This window comes from Molossus molossus, unplaced genomic scaffold, assembly GCF_014108415.1.
Source record: "Molossus molossus isolate mMolMol1 unplaced genomic scaffold, mMolMol1.p scaffold_m16_p_9, whole genome shotgun sequence".
In the NCBI taxonomy this organism is placed as follows: domain Eukaryota; kingdom Metazoa; phylum Chordata; class Mammalia; order Chiroptera; family Molossidae; genus Molossus; species Molossus molossus.
The window spans coordinates 57,594,036-57,613,247 of NW_023425403.1; the positions used below are offsets into that span (position 1 = coordinate 57,594,036).

At 37.3% G+C, this 19,212-nt stretch overlaps 1 protein-coding gene across 1 annotated transcript in view; it reads left to right on the plus strand.

The window, feature by feature from the left end:
• MYO16 (myosin XVI) overlaps positions 1–19,212 on the plus strand; it is a 422,200-nt gene that overhangs the window by 18,020 nt on the left and 384,968 nt on the right. Inside the window, exon 2 of the mRNA XM_036250228.1 lies at positions 15,981–16,051. Within this exon, the coding sequence (XP_036106121.1) occupies positions 15,981–16,051 (71 nt within the window). The remainder of the gene's footprint in view (positions 1–15,980; positions 16,052–19,212) is intronic.

Consider the following 19,212-nt stretch of genomic DNA (forward strand, 5'->3'; position numbering starts at 1 on the left):
GAAATTCTGGTGGTATTAGCACAACATTTTTAAAAATTTATTTATTTCTTTTGGATTACTGCATTTTAATTTATTTTTTTAAATATTAGATTTTTTTAATTAATTTGTTTTTGTTATACATGTTTCTCAATTTCCCCCTAAAGACACCCTTCTTCCCTTCCCCCTGCCCCATCCCCAGCTTTGCTGTCTATGTTCATTGATCTTGCATACATGCATATAAGTTCTGTGGTTTACCTCTTCCCCCCCAGCCCCCCTCCTCTGAGGCTTGTTAGTCTGTACCCCACCTCTATGTCTCTGGGTTAATTTTGTTCAGCAGTTTGCTTAGTTCATTATATTCCACATATAAGTGAGATCATGTGATATTTGTTTTTCTCTGTTTGGCTTGTTTTGCTTAGCATAATACTCTCCAGGTCCTTTCATGCTGTCTCAAAGGATAAGAGATCTTTCTTTCTTGCAGCTGCATAGTATTCCATTGTGTACATGCACCACAGCTTTTTAATCCACTCATCTACTGATGGACAATTGGGTTGTTTCCAGATCTTAGCTATTGTAAATAGTGCTGCTATGAACATGGGGGTACATATATTCTTTCTGATTGGTGTTTCAGATTTCTTAAGGTATATTCCTAGAAGTGGGATCACTGGATGAAATGGCAATTTAATTTTTAACTTTTTGAGGTAACACCATAGTGTTTTCTACAGTGCCTGCGCCAGTCTGTATTCACACCAGCAGTGCACTAGAATCCCCTTTTCTCCACACCCTCACCAACACTTGTTGTTTGATGATTTGTTGATGGCGGCCATTCTGACAGGTGTGAGGTGATACCTCATTGTTGTTTTAATTTGCGTCTCTTTGACCATTAGTGACGTTGAGCATTTCTTCATATGTCTCTTGGCCATTTGTATGTCCTGTTCGGAGAGGTGTCTCTATAGGTCCTCTGTCCATTTTTTAATTGGGTTCTTTGTCTTCCTTTTGTTGAGTTATACGAGCACTCTATATATTTTGGAAATCAACCCCTTATCTGAGGCATCATTGGCGATTATGGTCTCCCATATAGTGGGATCCCTTTCCATTTTGATGGTTGTTTCTTTTGCTGTGTAGAAACTTTTAAGTTTGATGTAGTCCCATGTGTTCATTTTTTTTCTTTGTTTCTGTTGCCTTAGGTGATGTGTCAGTGAAAATTCTGCTGCATATGATGTCTGAGATTTTGTTGCCTGCATTTTCATCTAGAATTTTTATGGATTCACAAGTTACATTTAAGTCTTTTCTCCATTTTGAATTTATTCTCATGTATTGTGTAAGTTGGTGTTCTAGCTTCATATTTTTGTAAGTAGCTGTCCAATTTCCCCAACACTGTTTATTAAAGAGACTGTCTGTCTTGACTCCACTGTATGCTCCTGCCACCTTTCCTCTCTCACACCTGCAGCCCGGTAATCATCCTGTAAACTACCATGTGTATTTCAGCTGTTGGGTGCCAGAGGCCTTTATCTTAAAGCCGTCTTTCATTTTAGTCTGTTGTAATTTCTGGTTGGACTTGCTGATGAAACATCCATTTCTTCATCTTCTCTTTGGTGTAATCTGGCAGTTCTATCACTCGGCTGGACTGCTGCACCATTTACATTTCCTTTATCGCTACATCTCATTGCTTCCCTGTTGTCATCTCAGTCTCTTAATCCTGTGGGGATGTCACTCGTCTCTTTCCTTTTAACTCTTTAATCCCTTAATCTGCCAGCTCGCTGCTTATCTTCACTGTCAGCTGTACTCTAGACTATAGCTTCCAATGTATTAAATGCTTCAAAGTTGCTAAATCTTTTTGATCCAATACAAATAAAAAATGTTATCTTTTTCTTAGTTTGGGGCTTAAATGTTTTCATTACATATATAGAATCTCTAGAGAAATTTTATTATAAACCCCTTTTTTTCATAACCGTGGGTATGTGATAATCTAAAAATCTTTGATGACTTGAAAACACAAAGTTCTACTTTCGTACAAGAGTGAAACTTATCATATCCTTAGGAGCTAAGGATTAAATGCATCAGACAAAAATTGAAGCAGTGGTGAGCAGTATATGGGTCAGGCAGAAATCCTAAAGATTGTTTAAGGAATTATTATGAAATGGTGTTTGTTAGAAGTGATATATGACAGAGAATTTGTAATCTAAAGAAAATGAGATAGGATTATTTAACAAGTGAGGTTGGATAGTGGGTTAATTTGGGAAAAAATAAATCAATTTATAGAAATTTTTTTTGCTGACTTAATGGAGGGATGGGGCAACAAGTTGCATCTGATTCTATTACGGGTTTTTTTCAAAGTACACATTCCCTCCACCTGTGCATTTCTGGGACTTTCTCTGGGTGGCGTGGTCCCAAGGTGCTGCTGCATGGCCACAGAGGTGGTGAGAGTGCTGTGGGGTGGGAAGGGCATTGAAATCTCAGGGCATTCTGTTTTGTGCATTCTGCATTGATTTAAGCAAGTGGCAGCGGGATTAATACGTTTAATGTAAAAAGTACATTTAAATATATTTGAATATTTAACTGATTCTATAAGGTTGGAGTTCTCCTAAAATAGAATAAATGCTATTTAATGACTTTATTTAAGTTTTTATCTTAAAGTTGGCATCGGATCTTAGATTTACATGTTTACATAACGCTTTTCCTCCTGTACTATTTTTGGTAACACATCAGTTTGACCAAATGTCAGCTCATTCCACTTCTGTGTTTAACAAATTCATATTTATAATATACAATGGTCCTTAAAAGATGTAAATAGTTTTTTTTAAAAAAGAAATACCATTTAACAGACAAATAAATCATAGCCCCAAAGGACACATTCTGAAAATATAAGAATGTGGGGAAGAGGGGTTGCTTCTATTCAGGAGTATTAGTTCTTCACAATAACTGAGAATCAGAGCCCTAATCACTACCATATAATAATGTAACTAAGCATTAAATTTTTTTTTAAATTGATTTTAGAGAGAGAGGAAGGAAGAGGGAGAGAGTGATAGAAACATCGATGAGCGAGAACATTGATTGGCTGCCTCCTGCACGCCCCCCACTGGGGACTGGGCACACAACCTGGCCTGACCAGGAATCGAACTGGAGACCTTTTGGTGCATGGGTCGACGCTCAACCACTGAGTCACACCGACTGGGTGCAACTAAGCATTTTTATATGTCCTAACTCACCATTCTCTTTTATTTGTAAAATTATAATTCTTTTGTAATTGTAGGTTTGGATAAGTTTAATGTGGCAAGACAGTAACAACTTAATATTTATGCAGGCTTTTAAATTTGCTTTTATACATGTTTAAATTAGAGTCCGTCTTTAATGTTTGCAACCTCTAGATGTACAAAATATTGACATAGTTCTGTTTTGTACATATTTTCAGAGAGCTGTTGAGCAGTGATTTAAATAAGTGTGCAGTGCTGGGAAGTGGCTTTACTCTGCTTTGTATATTCCTTACAGACAAGTTCTATTTTGTATTTAGTCAGCCATTTTTTTCCTGCATACTACACTGTATTAAGTAATAAGGAAAACCAGAAAAGAGCATGGTCTGGTCTGAGTAGTATAGAAAATACAGAGGGAGAGAGTGAGCGAGAGGAGGGGAAGAGAGAACATCTCACATAAACCACTTGGTTATTGGGTCTTTGTTTCTTTGAAAATAAGGATTTATTTCATGGAGTCCAAAGACATGGAGGATGTACTTATTCAGTAATTCCTGTCACTGGCTTAATCATTGCAGTTTCTAGTGAAACCTATCTTTTGTTTGTTTTTGTTTGCTTGAACCAAGGTGACTTTTGCAGTCCACACTAGTATTTGGTTCCATGTTTGATGAACAGAAATAGGCTAGAGAAGGACTATTACCCTTTCACATTTCTGAACTTTCAGGAAAGCATATTCCACATTACTTTATAGGTTGACTAAGTGGCTAACATAAGAAGAACCCCCTTTAGGACAAATGCACATTTATTTTTAGGGTTTCTAGCTTAGTTGAAAGGCACCACTTCCAATAACAATATACTGAAATACCCCTGAAGCCTGACTCATTTTACCTTCTTTTTTTTAGTGCTACAGTAGTATACTTCATTTCTTAAAAAGCTGTGTGTATAATCTAGACATAAAAGCCCAAACTCAAAACAGGCATTGCAGTTATGATGCAGCATCAGGTGCCTTTACTTCAATGAATGAATAACGGCCACAACTCAAATGAAAGGTAATTTAACATGCATATATGCACCTTACCAGAGATATTTATGTTTACTACCAGAGCTGTTCTACATTCCTCTCAAAATCAGTATAACTGCTGTAAAAAAAATCAAATGTGGTTCTGAATACCTATTCACAGTTGACCTCAACAATGTATCTGATGTAGGAGACTGGCTATCTGTGACAGGCAGAAGCATGTGGTGGTCCTCAGTCCCAAGTGGAAGGGCTAGTGGTCAAGTCATATCAGAAGGCTTCACACCAAAGTTTCTAATCAAGGGCTTTTTTGTATGGAATCTTGTTTACTTAAGGTATGATCCTCTGTACTAGAATCTAGAATTTTATCTGCCCTGGAATGAACTTTTGTGCTTCTTTAAATTTTTAATATCCGTGTACGAATTTCCACATAATTTGCTGGTATACGGCCCTTCTCCTGTATGGGATCGAAAGTGTTTGTTGAGTTCTCCTGAGGAAATAAAACTTTTCCCATAAATACCACATATATATGTTCTTTCACCTGTATGTTTTCAAGAATGAGTGATAAGAGAACTAGAGACAGCAAATGCCTTCCCACAAGTATCACACATGTAAGGCTTTTCTCCAATATGCCTACGAACATGATAAGTCAGTGTCCTGGCTTGGGCAAATCTCTGTCCACACTTATCACGGACATATGGCTTCTCTCCGCTGTGCTTCTATGATGCATGTGATTATGGAAGACTAGCTGGCATTTCTGAGCAAATCCTTTCTCACACAATTCACATTTGTATGGCTTCCACCTGTCAAGGTTTAAAGTTCCTGTATATAAACTCCAAGAGTTTCTTAAATCATTTTACCTTTGCCTCTGATTTTTTTAACCTTCTCTTCACATTTAATCATGAATTTTTAAACAAAGAACGTGATGAATCAAATGTAAGAGTTCAGTGTAGATTTAAGCTAAGTCAGACGTGGGCACTAGGAAAAGATTTCTTTTTATACTGTACAAAGAAAAATATGCATCATGTATGCCTAACAGTTCCTTGATTTTTCACGAAGCAGAAATATCCTCAGCATCTGTGAGGCTGAGGTCTTTGGTGTTCATCAGTGAAATTTAGTTGGTGTGCATGACATTGAATTTTTTTAAAAGGTCTTTAAGAAATAAATTGAAATTTGGTTAATTAAAATATTCAACATGGAATAATATTAAATAGTGTTGATTTTGCATTTGTAGCAGATTTTTTCATGTGATGACCTAACACCGATAGAATTTTTGGCAGCTTCTATAGTCATGAGCAGCCTGGGACAGGGAGGGCTCACTTGATTTGATTGAATGCTGAAGCCTCTTGAAAATATTGAAACTGGAATCGATATTTTCCTGAAAGGTAGTATTTATCTATCTTCTTTAATGTGTCACAAGGTACGTATTTTTCTACATGAGCTTCTCTGGGGACAACAATTATAAATGCTTAATGGACCATATGTCTCAGTGTAAAAAGAGAACAATGTGCCAATTTAATGAGACTCAAAAAGAAAGGTAGTGATTGAAATGGAAACTTGGGTCAAGTACACCTAAGCGTGTGTTTTTTGTTAGGTTGAGTTGAAAATTTTATGAAGTGATGCCCATGGTGCTGAAGGACCTCTATTGAGTCATTTGATGTTACCTGAAACTACACCTATAAATTCAAAACTATTCTCACTGGTCATTCTTGGGACTAAATATACATAATTTTAGCACATTAGATAAAAATACAAATGAATATAATACAGATAAGAAAGAAGGCTTACTTATCCCCCAGAGTTGTTTCCTTCCTACCTCAGAGTTATTGAAAAAAAAATAAAGATTTTTACGCTCAAATAAATTTGACATTAGATTTTCTGCAAATGTGGTTTTATAAAACATCATTATAGTAAAGTATGCATGGTTTAAGAAAGTTATAATGTTTAAGAATACCACAGTAGAGGTATTATGGCTTTTTATTGTGATAAAATTCATCTAAAATCAAAACAACCATTTTAACCTTTTCAAAGTGTACTAGTCAATGGCATTCACCACCCTCACAGAGTTGTGCATCCACACCACTATCTAGTTCCAAGACACTTTCATCACCCCAAATGGAATCGCATATCTATTAAGCAGTCACTCTTCATTTCCTCTTCCCACAGCCCTTGACAGCCATGAATCTACTTTCCATCTCCATAAATTTCCCCTTTCTTGACATTTCATATAAGTAAAATCACACAATATATAGTGTAAAGTGTCTGACTTCTTAGCTCAACATAATGTTAATTAATGTCTGTTTGTATTGTAGCATGTACTGCATTCCTTTTTTTATGACCCAATAATATTCCTTTATATAGATACAACACTCTTTGTTTATCCATCAACCAGTTAATGGATATTTGGGTTATTTTGAGCTATTGTGAATAGTGATGCTATGAACATTTGTGAATAAATGTTTGCTTGAGTACTTATTATCAATTCTTTTGGATTTATACCTAGAAGTGGGATTGGTAGTTCATGTAGTTCATCTGGTAATCTGTGTTTAACATTTTGAAGAACCTTTAAACAATTTTCCACAGTCACTGAACCATTTTACATTTCCACTTACAATTTATGAGGGTTTCATTTTCTCACATTCTCATCAGTGCTTGCTATATATATATATATATATATATATTTTTTTTTTAATTATTGAAGCTCCCAGTTGTCCAGGAAACCACATGTGTGAAGAGACTATTCCTTCTCCACTTAAGGATCCGGAACTGTTGTTGAAAATCTTTTGAACATAGATATCTGGTTTTATGGGTTCTGAATTCTCAATTTCAATTCCCGGGTCCACATGTCCATCTTATATCAGTGCCACACTGTTTTGATTACTACAGCTTTGCAGTTAGTTTTGAAATCGGAAAGTATGAATCATCCCATCTTATTTTTCTTTCTTTTGCAAGGTTGTTTTGACTATTTAGGCATCCCTGTAATTCAATATGAATTTTGAGTCAGCTTTTCCTTTTTCTTCAGGGAAAAAAAGTCCATTGGTGTTATGATAGGGATGTGTCATGGCTTTTTGATAATAATCCTGGGAAATGAAGGAGCAGTTTGCCTCATGTCCTTTTTTCTCCCTTGGGTAATTATTTTTGTTCTCTCTGATATTAGTTATAATAGTTTGATTTACCAACAAATAGTTATTACTTAGTAACCAGCATTTTGAAATGTTAGTACTCATTGTTTTAACAGTTATGGCAGATTTTTAATATAATCATTTAGTATAAAGTAAGACACAATAAAGTTGTAAAACGTGCAATTTTGACTTATCAAAAAGTGAACAAGTAGATGAAAGAATAGAATAGGGTTAAGACTGAAGGCTACACATGTACACTCATCTGATTTCCTGGGACCATGTTGGTGCAATGCAGGGGTATATACAAAAGAGCATTTTAAAGTTATGCAACATAAATTGACAGTGGATCATATGAGAGAGAGAGAGAGAGAGAGAGAACTAAAAAATGAAGCATGTATTTATAATGTGTGCATTCTGGATTTACTACTGTTCCTGAAACAAGATTCGAAGAAATATGATGCAGTTAAATGTTTGTTGTCATAAAACTGTCACTTGGGGTCTATTTGGGAATGTTGAGGGAGTTAATGATTTAGAATTGGTTTAGGTACAGAGGCCATTTCTGATTCCCAATGGACATATATGCCTTAGTAATATGTCTTAGAAATTCTGTAACATAGGTGAGTTTGATAACAGCCTGTTTTGGAGATATCCTTTCAGCGATATGTCAGTGAGTTTCTTGAAGTAGGAAGAAAGGAAATGGGTTACAGGCAACATTTGAAGAGAAAAAAATGGCAAATAATTTTCAAAAATATAGTCAGGATGTTCACTCACGAATTCAAGAATTACAAAGCCCTCTACTGTATAATTATTTCTTGTTTGTCTTTTGTCTTTTCCACCCCCAATCCACTACATTGTAAATGCTACGAAGACAAGATTTTTTTTTAAGTATTTTTCTCTCTCACAACTCTTAACTTCTAAAATCACCCTTAGCCAATACAAGACACTGACTGGATTTTTATGAATTAGTCAGACCTGCACCCTGGGTTGGGATTTTGAATCAGTCGGGCAATGGGCACCTTAGTCCTCAGGTTTACAACCTCGAGGCTTTAATTGGGTCCATTTTGGCCAAGGTGGGTAACAAAGTTGAAATGTTAAACCCGTTGCAAAGTAATATGAAATTAGTCTTAACTGCCTGAAGCCTAGTAGGTCAATGCAGCAGAGGTGGGCCTTGGCCCCGTTGATTATCCAGTGCACCTAGCTGACTAGTCCATAGTCCTTTTGCTAAGTCTGCAACCCTAATGCAGCTCTGATCCCATATGCCATCCTCACAGGTCTCCTCTCCCAGGAAAGTGGCTTCTAGCATCCTGCAGTGTCCTGCTGATGCATGTGGACCTGATCCAAATCAGAAGCAACCACTTCAGGTGTGACTAAGCAACTCACCTGAATATAGATTTCAGACAGATGCTCACTGTGAGCGTTAAAACCTATCAGAGTCCCTCAGGTCATTGCTAGGCTGAGATAGAAACAAGCTCTACAGCCCTTTGGACACTGATTTCCGCTGTTGGCACTCTTCCCCCTATTATAATCACGGAGGTGCCTTGACCTTAAAAACATATGCATAGATGAGCACATCTGGGACTGACTCAATTTAAAAATTTGGTGACAGAACCTGAGCATTTGTATTCTTTTTAAAAATTCTACCAGCTTATCTAAAGCTTAGTGAGGGTTGAGAATCATTGCCAGGCTCAGGGTGTGTTCAGACCTGAGACCTTCCTGTCTACAAAGACCTTGACCATCTCCACTAAACCAAGATTCAGGTCAGGTAAGTTTGGCTAAATATGTATTTACTGAAAATACATTGTGTTCTGAGGGATGCAGTGGTACATTCAGCAGGAGGGGCCAGATTCTCAGTGGGAAAGCATGGATGGACCTAGAGGGTATTGTGCTCCGTGGTAAATTAGTGGGAATGGTCTGCGTGAATCGGTGACTGCCACTGCTAGTTCTGTTGCTCCAAGAAGGACATTCAGAGGTAATTTTCTGAGACTCAAATCCTAGCAGTTTTTCTCAAAGTGTCTTCAGCAGGCATTTGCACCAAAATCTCCTGGAGTGTTTCTTTAAAGTTCATAGTTTTAGATTCCATCCCCAAACTCATGAATCAGAGCAACTGAAAGTGGGAATAAGGTGTAATTCTGAAGAAGGCAATGATAGTCCCTGAAGTGGGAAAGTTGGTTCTTGGGGGAGAAAAATTTTAGCTTTAATAACCTTTTGTCGCCCTTCATAGGGAGACATACAGAGTGTCTGTGGAATTAGTTTCATGGTGGAGGCCGTGGGGAAGGGGTGGCCAATAATGGAAAACAGATCAAGAAGCGCAGAAGGAGGATGATCTATTTTAAAAAATCCTCAAGTCATTCTTAGACATCCTAAAATTCGAGTTCTATCTTGGGCAGGGAATCTGTACATTAAGGACCATTACTGTGCAAACAGACATTTCTGTGATATTGATAACATAATTCCTATATCACTGCTTTCTGCTTCCCTTCTTTATTGCCATATTGATGAGGTTAGATACACCTTTTACAGCATTTCTTAGAGGACTACCAACTGTTACGGAAATTTTCATATCTACAATTTTAGAAGTCTTCACATTGACATTTCTATTTTACTTAAGAAAAATAACACTAGCCTGGTTGGGGAAACAATACAGAGAACTTCCATCTACCTCTCAACCAGGTTTACCAGTTGTTAACATATCATTATATATTATTGTCTTTTCCTCATTCTAGAAAATGCCTTTTGAAAGGCTTATAACTGGGACAAAATTTAGAACCCGTGGTTATGTTTTGTTGTACTCATCCTTTCCCTTCTTGATTTGAATTGTAAAATCTCTGTGTGTACAGACCCACCATCACTGTGAGAATGACATGAGAATAGTCATCGATTGTTCTGCAATCGAATGTCCACCAGCTCACATGATTGCCGAAGCATGCAGTTTCATGAAGTTGCTGTTAAGTTGTTATAATCAATGTGCTTGCTCTATATCAGCAACAGAGATAACTCATGGTACTGTCTAAACTAGAGACTGGAAAAAATGCTGGTTACCAGGTGGACTGTGGGTTTGGTTATTGTTGGTGACGGTGGGGACAGCTGCCTAGTCTATGAAAGATACTTAGAAAAATTTTGTGATGTATTTTAGTTAATTTTTTTTTTACCCCAGTAGCTGAAATTTAGAAACTGAATGTTTCTTTTTAAATATCAAATCATCTCGATGGAGTTTTGTGGCAGTTTGATGATGAAGCCACAAATATACAAGAAATGCTGAATCAGTTCCAAGCAGTTACACTATAAAAGAGATCCCAAGCTTCATTATTCTGTTTGGTCTCCAGATGGCTGTTTTTCCTTGGGCTGTTGTTTTCTTGCAGATTTTATTGTAACAGAAGACTCAGAGTAGTGGTACCATTTCACGTGACTGGTGATTTGAATAACTGCAAGGTGACTACAAGGTTGCAATGATCCCATACCTTTTTGTAGAAAGTATTTTGAGGTAATCCCACAAAGTTAGTAATTATGAGGGCATAAAAATGGATCTTGGTTTCTGTTTTGTGTTAGAGTTGAAGGGCCTGTCATGTGATGTGAGAGGGAAATGTCCTACTGCTTTTCTTGGTGAAGAATACAGTCCTTAAAGTCATACTGCCCATTCCTGAGTTCTAGATCTGCTGTGCTACCCTGTGGTGTGGGATATCACATAATCTATCAGAGCAGTAGTTTTCTTATTAGTAAGGCAGTGGCAATGATGCTATCTACCTGTGAGTTGAGAAAATTAAAGTAATTATTATACTTAAAGTTCTTAGAGTGGTATAAGATTCTAAGTACATACGTATAGTGCTCTGTGTGTGTTTTATGAAGATGTGCCCCTTCTTTTTCAAAGTACTTTGTTCTAAATGAATTACCATGCAAGTTTCATTTTCTTCATTATATCTTTATATCTAGGTACCTTATGATGTCCAATTTTTAATCCTTAGCAGAGGCATAAAATTTAGCTCAGTCTATGTTATTTCTTTGTTTTGTTTAATAGTTGATTTTATCTTAATGTTGAGGTATCCAAGGGAAAACCAGTCAATACTCAGGCACTCAGGGGTTCAGAATTAGTTATTCTACTTGATAATGTAAGCAACTCTTTCAGAAAATAATACTTTCTGAGAAAAAAAAAAGAAGTTCAAATTTTTCACTGTAAGTGGATGTCTGACCCAATGAAGGAAAGCCTGGCAGGGCTTAGACATCTCTATCACTGTGGCAAGAAGTATTATGGAGTTCTTGAGTGTAGTGTCCTCATTCCTGGGCAGTCTTGGATAGTGTTCCTCACCCACCTCAGAACTGCTTCCCGTAGCTCCTGAAGCTTACCCTACGTCCCCTGAGAGCCAATTGCTAAACTTTCAAGAATGTGTGAGTTGGCCCTGGCCGGTTTGGCTCAGCAGTAGAGCGTTGGCCTGCAGACCGGAGAGTCCCGGGTTCGGTTCCTGCTAAGGGCACGTACCTCAGTTGCAGTTTGTCCCCGACCCCGGCGTCGTGTGGGTGGCGACCACTCGATGTGTCTCTCTCGCATCATGTTTCTCTCTCTCTCTTCCTTCCGCTCTCCCTCCTGCTCTATCTGAAGATAAATGCAAAAATGTCCTCGGGTGAGAAAAAAAAAGAACGTGTGCGTTAGTTGTGAAATAGTTAAACAAAGCCTGTGTTTAAAACTAAGTACAACTAAGTGGATGTTCTTAAAAACAAAACAAAAATAATACATACTCAAAATGTATCACTTCCTGATTAGTTCACCACATTTGTCTCTCATTTATGCTCTTGAAGTTATCTATGTTTCTTGTGTCTGTGTGGTGGAAATGCCACACAATTTTGAGGTTGGTCACATCTTTTCCCGACTGTGGGTTTAACCACATCACATCACAACTTAAAATCAAACAGGGGTAGAATTACACCACAGAAATAGAAAACTACTGCAAATCAAGGCTTGATTTATTGTCTTACTCATTGTTTAGATTTGATGTAATGATGGAGTAAATATTAATGATGCAGGCTATATTTTAAAAATATTTCCGTAGCTATGATCGTGTGCACAGCACAAAAATGTGATGAAATATGATTACACTATTCAAAAACTGTTGTCTGATTCAGGAAAGATGTCACTGAGATAATTGATAAATGAGTTATGTTCTGACATATTTAATTGGTTCAGAACTCAACAAACTTTTCCTATCAGAAACTAGTCAGTAGTTTAAAGTTTAGGGGCTATATAAAGTCTTTGTTACACATTCTTCTTAAATATTTTTTTATTGCTGTTTTATTTTTTATGCACCCTTTAAAACTATAAAAAATCATTCTTCATTCAGTGGCTGTACATAAATAGGCCAGGACTGGATTTGGCCTGCTGCTTATGCCTGTAGTTTGCAACCCCTGGCTCTTACCCATTAATGCCAATGAAGATAACAACCAAACATCAAAGTCACATTCATTAATTGTAACCGTAACTTTTGGAGTCCCTGTGGATTCAAGAGTTCAGTAAAAATTACCAAAAGCATTCTGTGAGAATCAGTTGGCTATATAGAATTTGTAATAAGTATTGCATATTTAATTAATATTTGTAAATGTAGACTACACAGCCTTTACATCAGTAACATGTGGAATAAATTCATAAACATATATTTGTCTATCCATCCATCTATCCCTGCATTCATCCTTCTATCCACCCATCTATCTCGACACCTAGACATCTAGATCTTCATCTCCAGCTGTCTTTAAACATTCCCAGCAGATGACTCTGCCTTCCTCCCCCACCCCCTCTCCCTGCTCCTGTGGAGATTACCTTCAGTACTCTGCACGTTGTAGACTGGATTCCCTGGACATGATGACTCAAGCCCACCGTGGCTGTTAGTGATGCCTTTGACCCCTCTCTCTGCATTGAGGCTCCGATTCCCATTAAACCACAGCTTGTTTGGCCATTTATCATCAGTAACAAAGCCATGCACCTCAGTGCAGCCACTCCTCTGGACTGAGCCTGAATCTCCATTCAGAATTTAAACAGAAAGTGAGAGCAAGCGACCCTCTCTAGCCTTCGTGGTGCCCTCTCTTATTGTCCTAGTCAGCTCAGGCTGATGTAACAAATATTCTGTAGAGTTGGGGCTTACAGAGCAAACATTTATCTCTCACAGTTCAGGAGGCTGGGAAGCCCAAGATGAAGGCTCCAGCAGAGTTAGGCCCTGGTAAGGACAGCTTCCTGGCTTACAGATGGCTGTCCTCTCGTTCTGTCCTCATGTGGCCAGCGAGGGAGCTTTTGGATTCTTCAGCTCCTTATAAGGGTGGCTCCATCATGATGCCTCCACTGTCATGACCTCCCTCAATGCTACCTAATTACCTCCCAAAGTCTCCTCCTCTTGATGTCATCACTTTGGAGATTAGGCTTCAACATGTGGATTTGGGGGAGGTGGCAAACATTTAGCTCATAGCACTTACCTAATAAATCTTTTACTCCTTTGCTTAAAATCCTGTGGTCCTCCAACTTGGCCAAAAAATGACTTCCAAATCCTGCACTGTGATGTACTATACTCCCCATAGTGCATTCCTCAAAGCCATTCACAGTTTTCCAGTCCTAGGGGTTGTTCACTTCGCTATGCTCATCATTCTTCCATTGCTTTGTATGTTGTCCTCCTCACTCCCTTTTCTACTTTGATAAGTTTCAAGCTCATCCTTCAGGTGAATATTGCTAAATTTGCATTGCTTCTATCCTGTGCTTAAATTCAACACTTAATAATCAGAGAATTTTGAGAAAATTAGACTAAACTTAAGATATGGATTTTACATTACATTATGGGGTTTTCTGATTTATAGTAATTATACTAATAGAAATAACTTATTGATCCTTACCAGGAGGCACAATAAGCACGCTGCATATGTTGCCTGGTTTAATTCTCACAATACCTGCATGACATGAGTCCAACAATAGTCCATTATTTTACTGATGAAAACTGATGCATAGAGAAGTAGCCAAGCCTTATGCTTAAATCTGTCTAATCCCAAGACTTAGAGTATCACTGTTTCATATTATGTGTAACTCACTGTACATGTGCATAGTGGATTGGATGTAAAAATCTGATGGCATTTTACTGTTTTAATTAATATGATGAGATCACTTTTGTACAAGTGCTTTGCTATATAGACTGTGAAGCACAGTGTTAATATTAATTAACTTAAGAAGAATTTCGTTTGCTAAAAAAATAAATCTTAGGGTAAAAGTACTATGTATCTTCTAAGGAAACCACTGATAAACATATTTAATGAACTATTGTTTTGAATGGACTTTTTAAAATTAAAGGTGCAAAGTGTGTGAGGGAGCAAGAAGTGCATTCATTTATTATACGTATGGAGAGAGGTGGAGAAAGGGAGAGAGAAAGAACATCTGCATACCTTGTAACAGCGTGGTTTTCAGAAACAGTGAAGAAAAGAAAGGAACAGGTCTTGTGTGTTTTATGAGCCATTAAGTCAGCTCCGATTCCTGACGGTCCAATGAATGAGTGATGTCCACAATGTTCTGTCCTCAGTAGCTCTGCTCAGCTCCTGTAGACTCAAGCTTATGGCTTATTTTTAAAAATTTATCTTTATTGTTGAAAGTATTACAGATGTTACCTCTTTCTTCCTCTGTTGACCCCCTCCACCCTGCTCCTGTTCCCTCCAGGCCTTCACTACACTATTGTCTTTGTCCATGCGTCATGCATATATGCATATAAATTCTTTGGTTAATCTCTTCCAGCCAACACCCCCTCTTTCCTCTGAGATTTGTCATTCTCTTCCTTGCTTCCATGTCTCTGAATCTATAGTGTTTATCAGTTTATTTTGTTCATTAGATTGTAGGGTCAATCCATCTCATAATTGGTCTCCTTCCTGCTGCCTTCTGTTTTTTCTGAGCATTATTGTCTTTTCCACAGAACCCTGCCTTTTCATGATGTGCCCATCGTAGGACAACTATTTGCCTCCAGTGATATTTCAGGCTTAATTTTCTCTAGGACCCACTTACTCATCTTTCTGGTGATCTGGGGTATTCATAGAGCTGTCATCCAACAAAATTGCAAAAGAATCCATTTATTTTTTCCCAATTAGCCTTCTTCACTGACCAACTTTCACATCGATACATAGTAATTGGCATGAGGGTGTAGATGACCTTAGCCTTGGTCTCTAATGACGCATCTTTGCTCTTGGTGATCTTTCCCAATTCTTCCTCTGCTGCCTTTCCAAGTCTCAGCCTTTTCTTGATTTCTTGGCTATTATCTCCATTTGAATTGATGACCAAAGCAAGTTGAACATAATCTCTACCCCTTTTTTTGTCTTCAGTGTCTGCTAAAGTTGTGTATTGCTTCTGTAGTCATGATATTTGTCTTATTGGTGTTCAGATGCATTCCTGCTTGGTAACTTTCTTCTTTCACTTGAATCAGAAGTTGTTACAAATCATTGCTAATTTCTTCCAGTAAGATGGTGTCATCAGCATATCTTAAGTTATCACTATTTCTTCCAAGGCTTTACCTTCCAAGGACTTTGCCTTCCTGGACTTTTCTAATGGCAGAGAAAGAAGATACCCAAGTCAGCAAGTAGATGCACCATGTGATGTCAGGTTATAGTTGATCCTGTGATTTTTAGTTCAGGGTGTAGAAGAAAGACATGATGTAACTCTCTTCTCCTCTTTCATTCTTTCAGCACTTCGACTGTTGAAGGAAGGGGTGGACCCCCACACACCCGTTTCCTCAGGAGGGTCCTTGCTCCATCTGGTAAGAACTGTGATGACCAGTACAAATGTGGGTGACTCAGTTATGGGGTCAAAACTCAGTAGCAAGTACATCTGACAGATGATCAGAAAAAGGATGTTTCACATTAAGGATGTTATTGTCTTTGGTGATAAATTAATATTTATTAATTACTTGCATTATAATTTGTAAATAATCTTTAGAAAATGGAGTTAGAGTCTCTGCCCTAAAGAAGATGCTTTTGTAAATGAATAGTATTCAACAAATAAGCAAGAGAATATTGTATCAATTATAGAGTATTAGGCAATCATTCTTTTACATCCATAAGTTGTTTTTACTGCTCCAATGAATTTTATTATATTCTGCTTTTGGCCTGGCTCATATAAATATAAATAAACCTTATATTCTTTTGGAAACAAAATAAGAAGATTAAAGTGATAAGCTAGATGGGAAATATATTATTAATTCTTGATCCAATAAAAATATATTACATTTTTATACTGTTAAACAGAGGTTGTGACTCTAAGATGATGGGGGAAGATGGACCCGAAATACATCTAAGAAAACCTGATGATGCCTGAAGGAACATGGTTCTCAGTGCTGGGTCTCCTTTTTCTGGGGTTACTGAGTAAATACAAACAAATGAAAAATTGTAGGTTGCCAGAGAGACAAAATTACAGGGTTTAAAAATGACTTAAATACCGAAAGAGGCAATTTAGCCATCTAAAATGTCAAGAGGGAGTAGGTTGCTCTGCAGTTACCCTACCTTTTAGGCATTCCACGTTGCGAAGCCTGATGCTTTATCAGCACCAAAGCTCTAATTACGTGTCCTTAGATCAACGCCTTTGCGAAAAAAGCAGCGTGTGTTTGTGTGGGGCATCAACGATCAGCTGTGGAAACTGTGATTTCCCAGAGCTTTGTTTATTTAACTCAATTATTATTAATTCAGTACCTGACTCTAAGCGTAGATTTCTATAGGGCATTCCCCTTAGAGGTGACACAAGAACTTTTATGTTGGAGATGAACAGTTCCCACCATATTAAAGATGGGTCTTTAAGAAACAGGCTTTAATATTTTTTGTACGTATAAATTAAAGTTATATCTACATTGTTAACAAATGCATCTGACTTTATCTGTTTACCTACCCTTCGCTAAATAATTCATGTATCCAACCTAAGGGAGATGTCAGGTACTGTAATAGAAGGGAAATGATGTCAACAAGTAACAATATCAACAACCAGGGATTTAGTCTCATGAGGGCAATATAAATGGAAACTCAGATTTAACTCTTTAAGATAGTATGATATTTATGGAGCTGAAAACCGAATCACATAAACCGTGCTAAAATGCTATCCAGGGTTTTGTGTTACGGCTTTTAATAAATGAACACTCGAGAAAGAGCTCCTGAAGGTAACAGAACCTTTTTGAATGGAGTGTGAAAGCAAATTCTTTTCATTCAGTCCTTTGACAGCAGCGGGCCGTAGGGAAGCTTAAGTGAAATACATTAGACATATGAAACATTCTTACTTTTACCTGGGAAATGTACTTTTAATATAAATGTGTAGCCACTATGGAAAACAGTATGGCGATTCCTCCAACATTAAAATTAGATCTGCCATACTACTCAGCAATTCCACGTTAGGGTATTTCCCTGAAGACAACAAAAACACTGATTTGAAAGCTATATGCAACCCTAGGTTCATTGCAACATTGTTTACAAGAGTCAAGATATGGAAGCAACCTAGGTGTCCATCAATAGATGAATGGATAAAGAGCATGTAGTGGAATGTTACTCAGCTATAAAAAAGAATGAATTTTACTATTTGCGACCAAATGGATGGATCCAGAGGGTTTTATGCTAGGTGAAATAAGTTAGAGAAAGACAAATGCTGTATAATTTCTCTTATATTTGAAAGTTAACCCCTTCCCCCCAAAAAAACAACAAGACACCATAGACAGAATAAATTAATAGTTGCCAGAGGGGAAGGGATTGGGGGATGGGTGCAAAGTGGGGCACACTCCAGTTATAAACTAAGTAAGTCACAGAGATATAGTGTACAGCATAGAGAATATGACAATACTATCAGATGATTACTAGACTTATTGTGGTGATTACATTGTAAGGTATATAATTGGTGAATCACTATATTGCACAATGGAAACTAATCAATATTGTATGCCAAACTATACTTTAATAATTTTTTAAGCCCAGCCAGTGTGGCTCATTGGTTGAACGTCGATCCATACATCAAAAGGTCACTGGTTCGATTCCTGATCAGGGCACATGCCCAGGTTGTGGGCCTGATCCCCAGTGGAGGGCATGCAGGAGGCAGCCAGTCGATGTTCTCTCTCATCAATGTTTCTATTTCTCCCTTCCTGTCTCTCTAAAAATCAATAAAGGAAAAATTTTTTAAAATAATTAAAAAAAAACCACTGAGCTATGACAGATGTGAGAATATGTCCAAGACACTGGTAAATATCAGGTTAGGGATTAGTACATATAGTATAATGGGATTGATAGATGAGGGAGGAAGGGGGTAGATATCTGTATCTATATATGTATATAGATATAGATATATACAGAGAGATCAATGAATTGATGATTGATAGGTGATAGATAGATAGATAGATGATAGATAGATAGATAGATAGATAGATAGATAGATAGATAGATGATCGAGTCTTTTCATCAGCCAAGAAAATCTTAAAGACTAGACAAGAAATTTTTAACAGTGATTCAGGTTGAAGGAAGAAGACAAGGTCTTTCATTTTTCCTTTTATAAAATGCTTGAACATTTAAAATCATAAGCATGTGTGTTGTATATAATAAAAACTTAATACAAAAATAGGAATGTTTTTACTAGAAGCTTAAATTCTAAATATTTTAATCACTTTCCTACCCTTATAAGAAAAGCTGGTGCTCTTGACAGGGCTGACCTTGGGCTTCACTCTATATTTCTTTGAAGTCTCCGGAGCTGTAAGAAGTAGAGACAGCAACTTACTACAGTAGAAGCAGTTCAACATCTTTAAAATTGAGGAATAAATAATATATTTTGAAAAGAGGCAGACTACTAGGACTCTAGAGAAAATGTCTAAAAAATATCATTATAGAAATGGTGTAGATGTCAGCCAAAGTAGTCACTATGTGGCGGTTGTCCACACTTTGCCCTGCTCACCCAGACCAG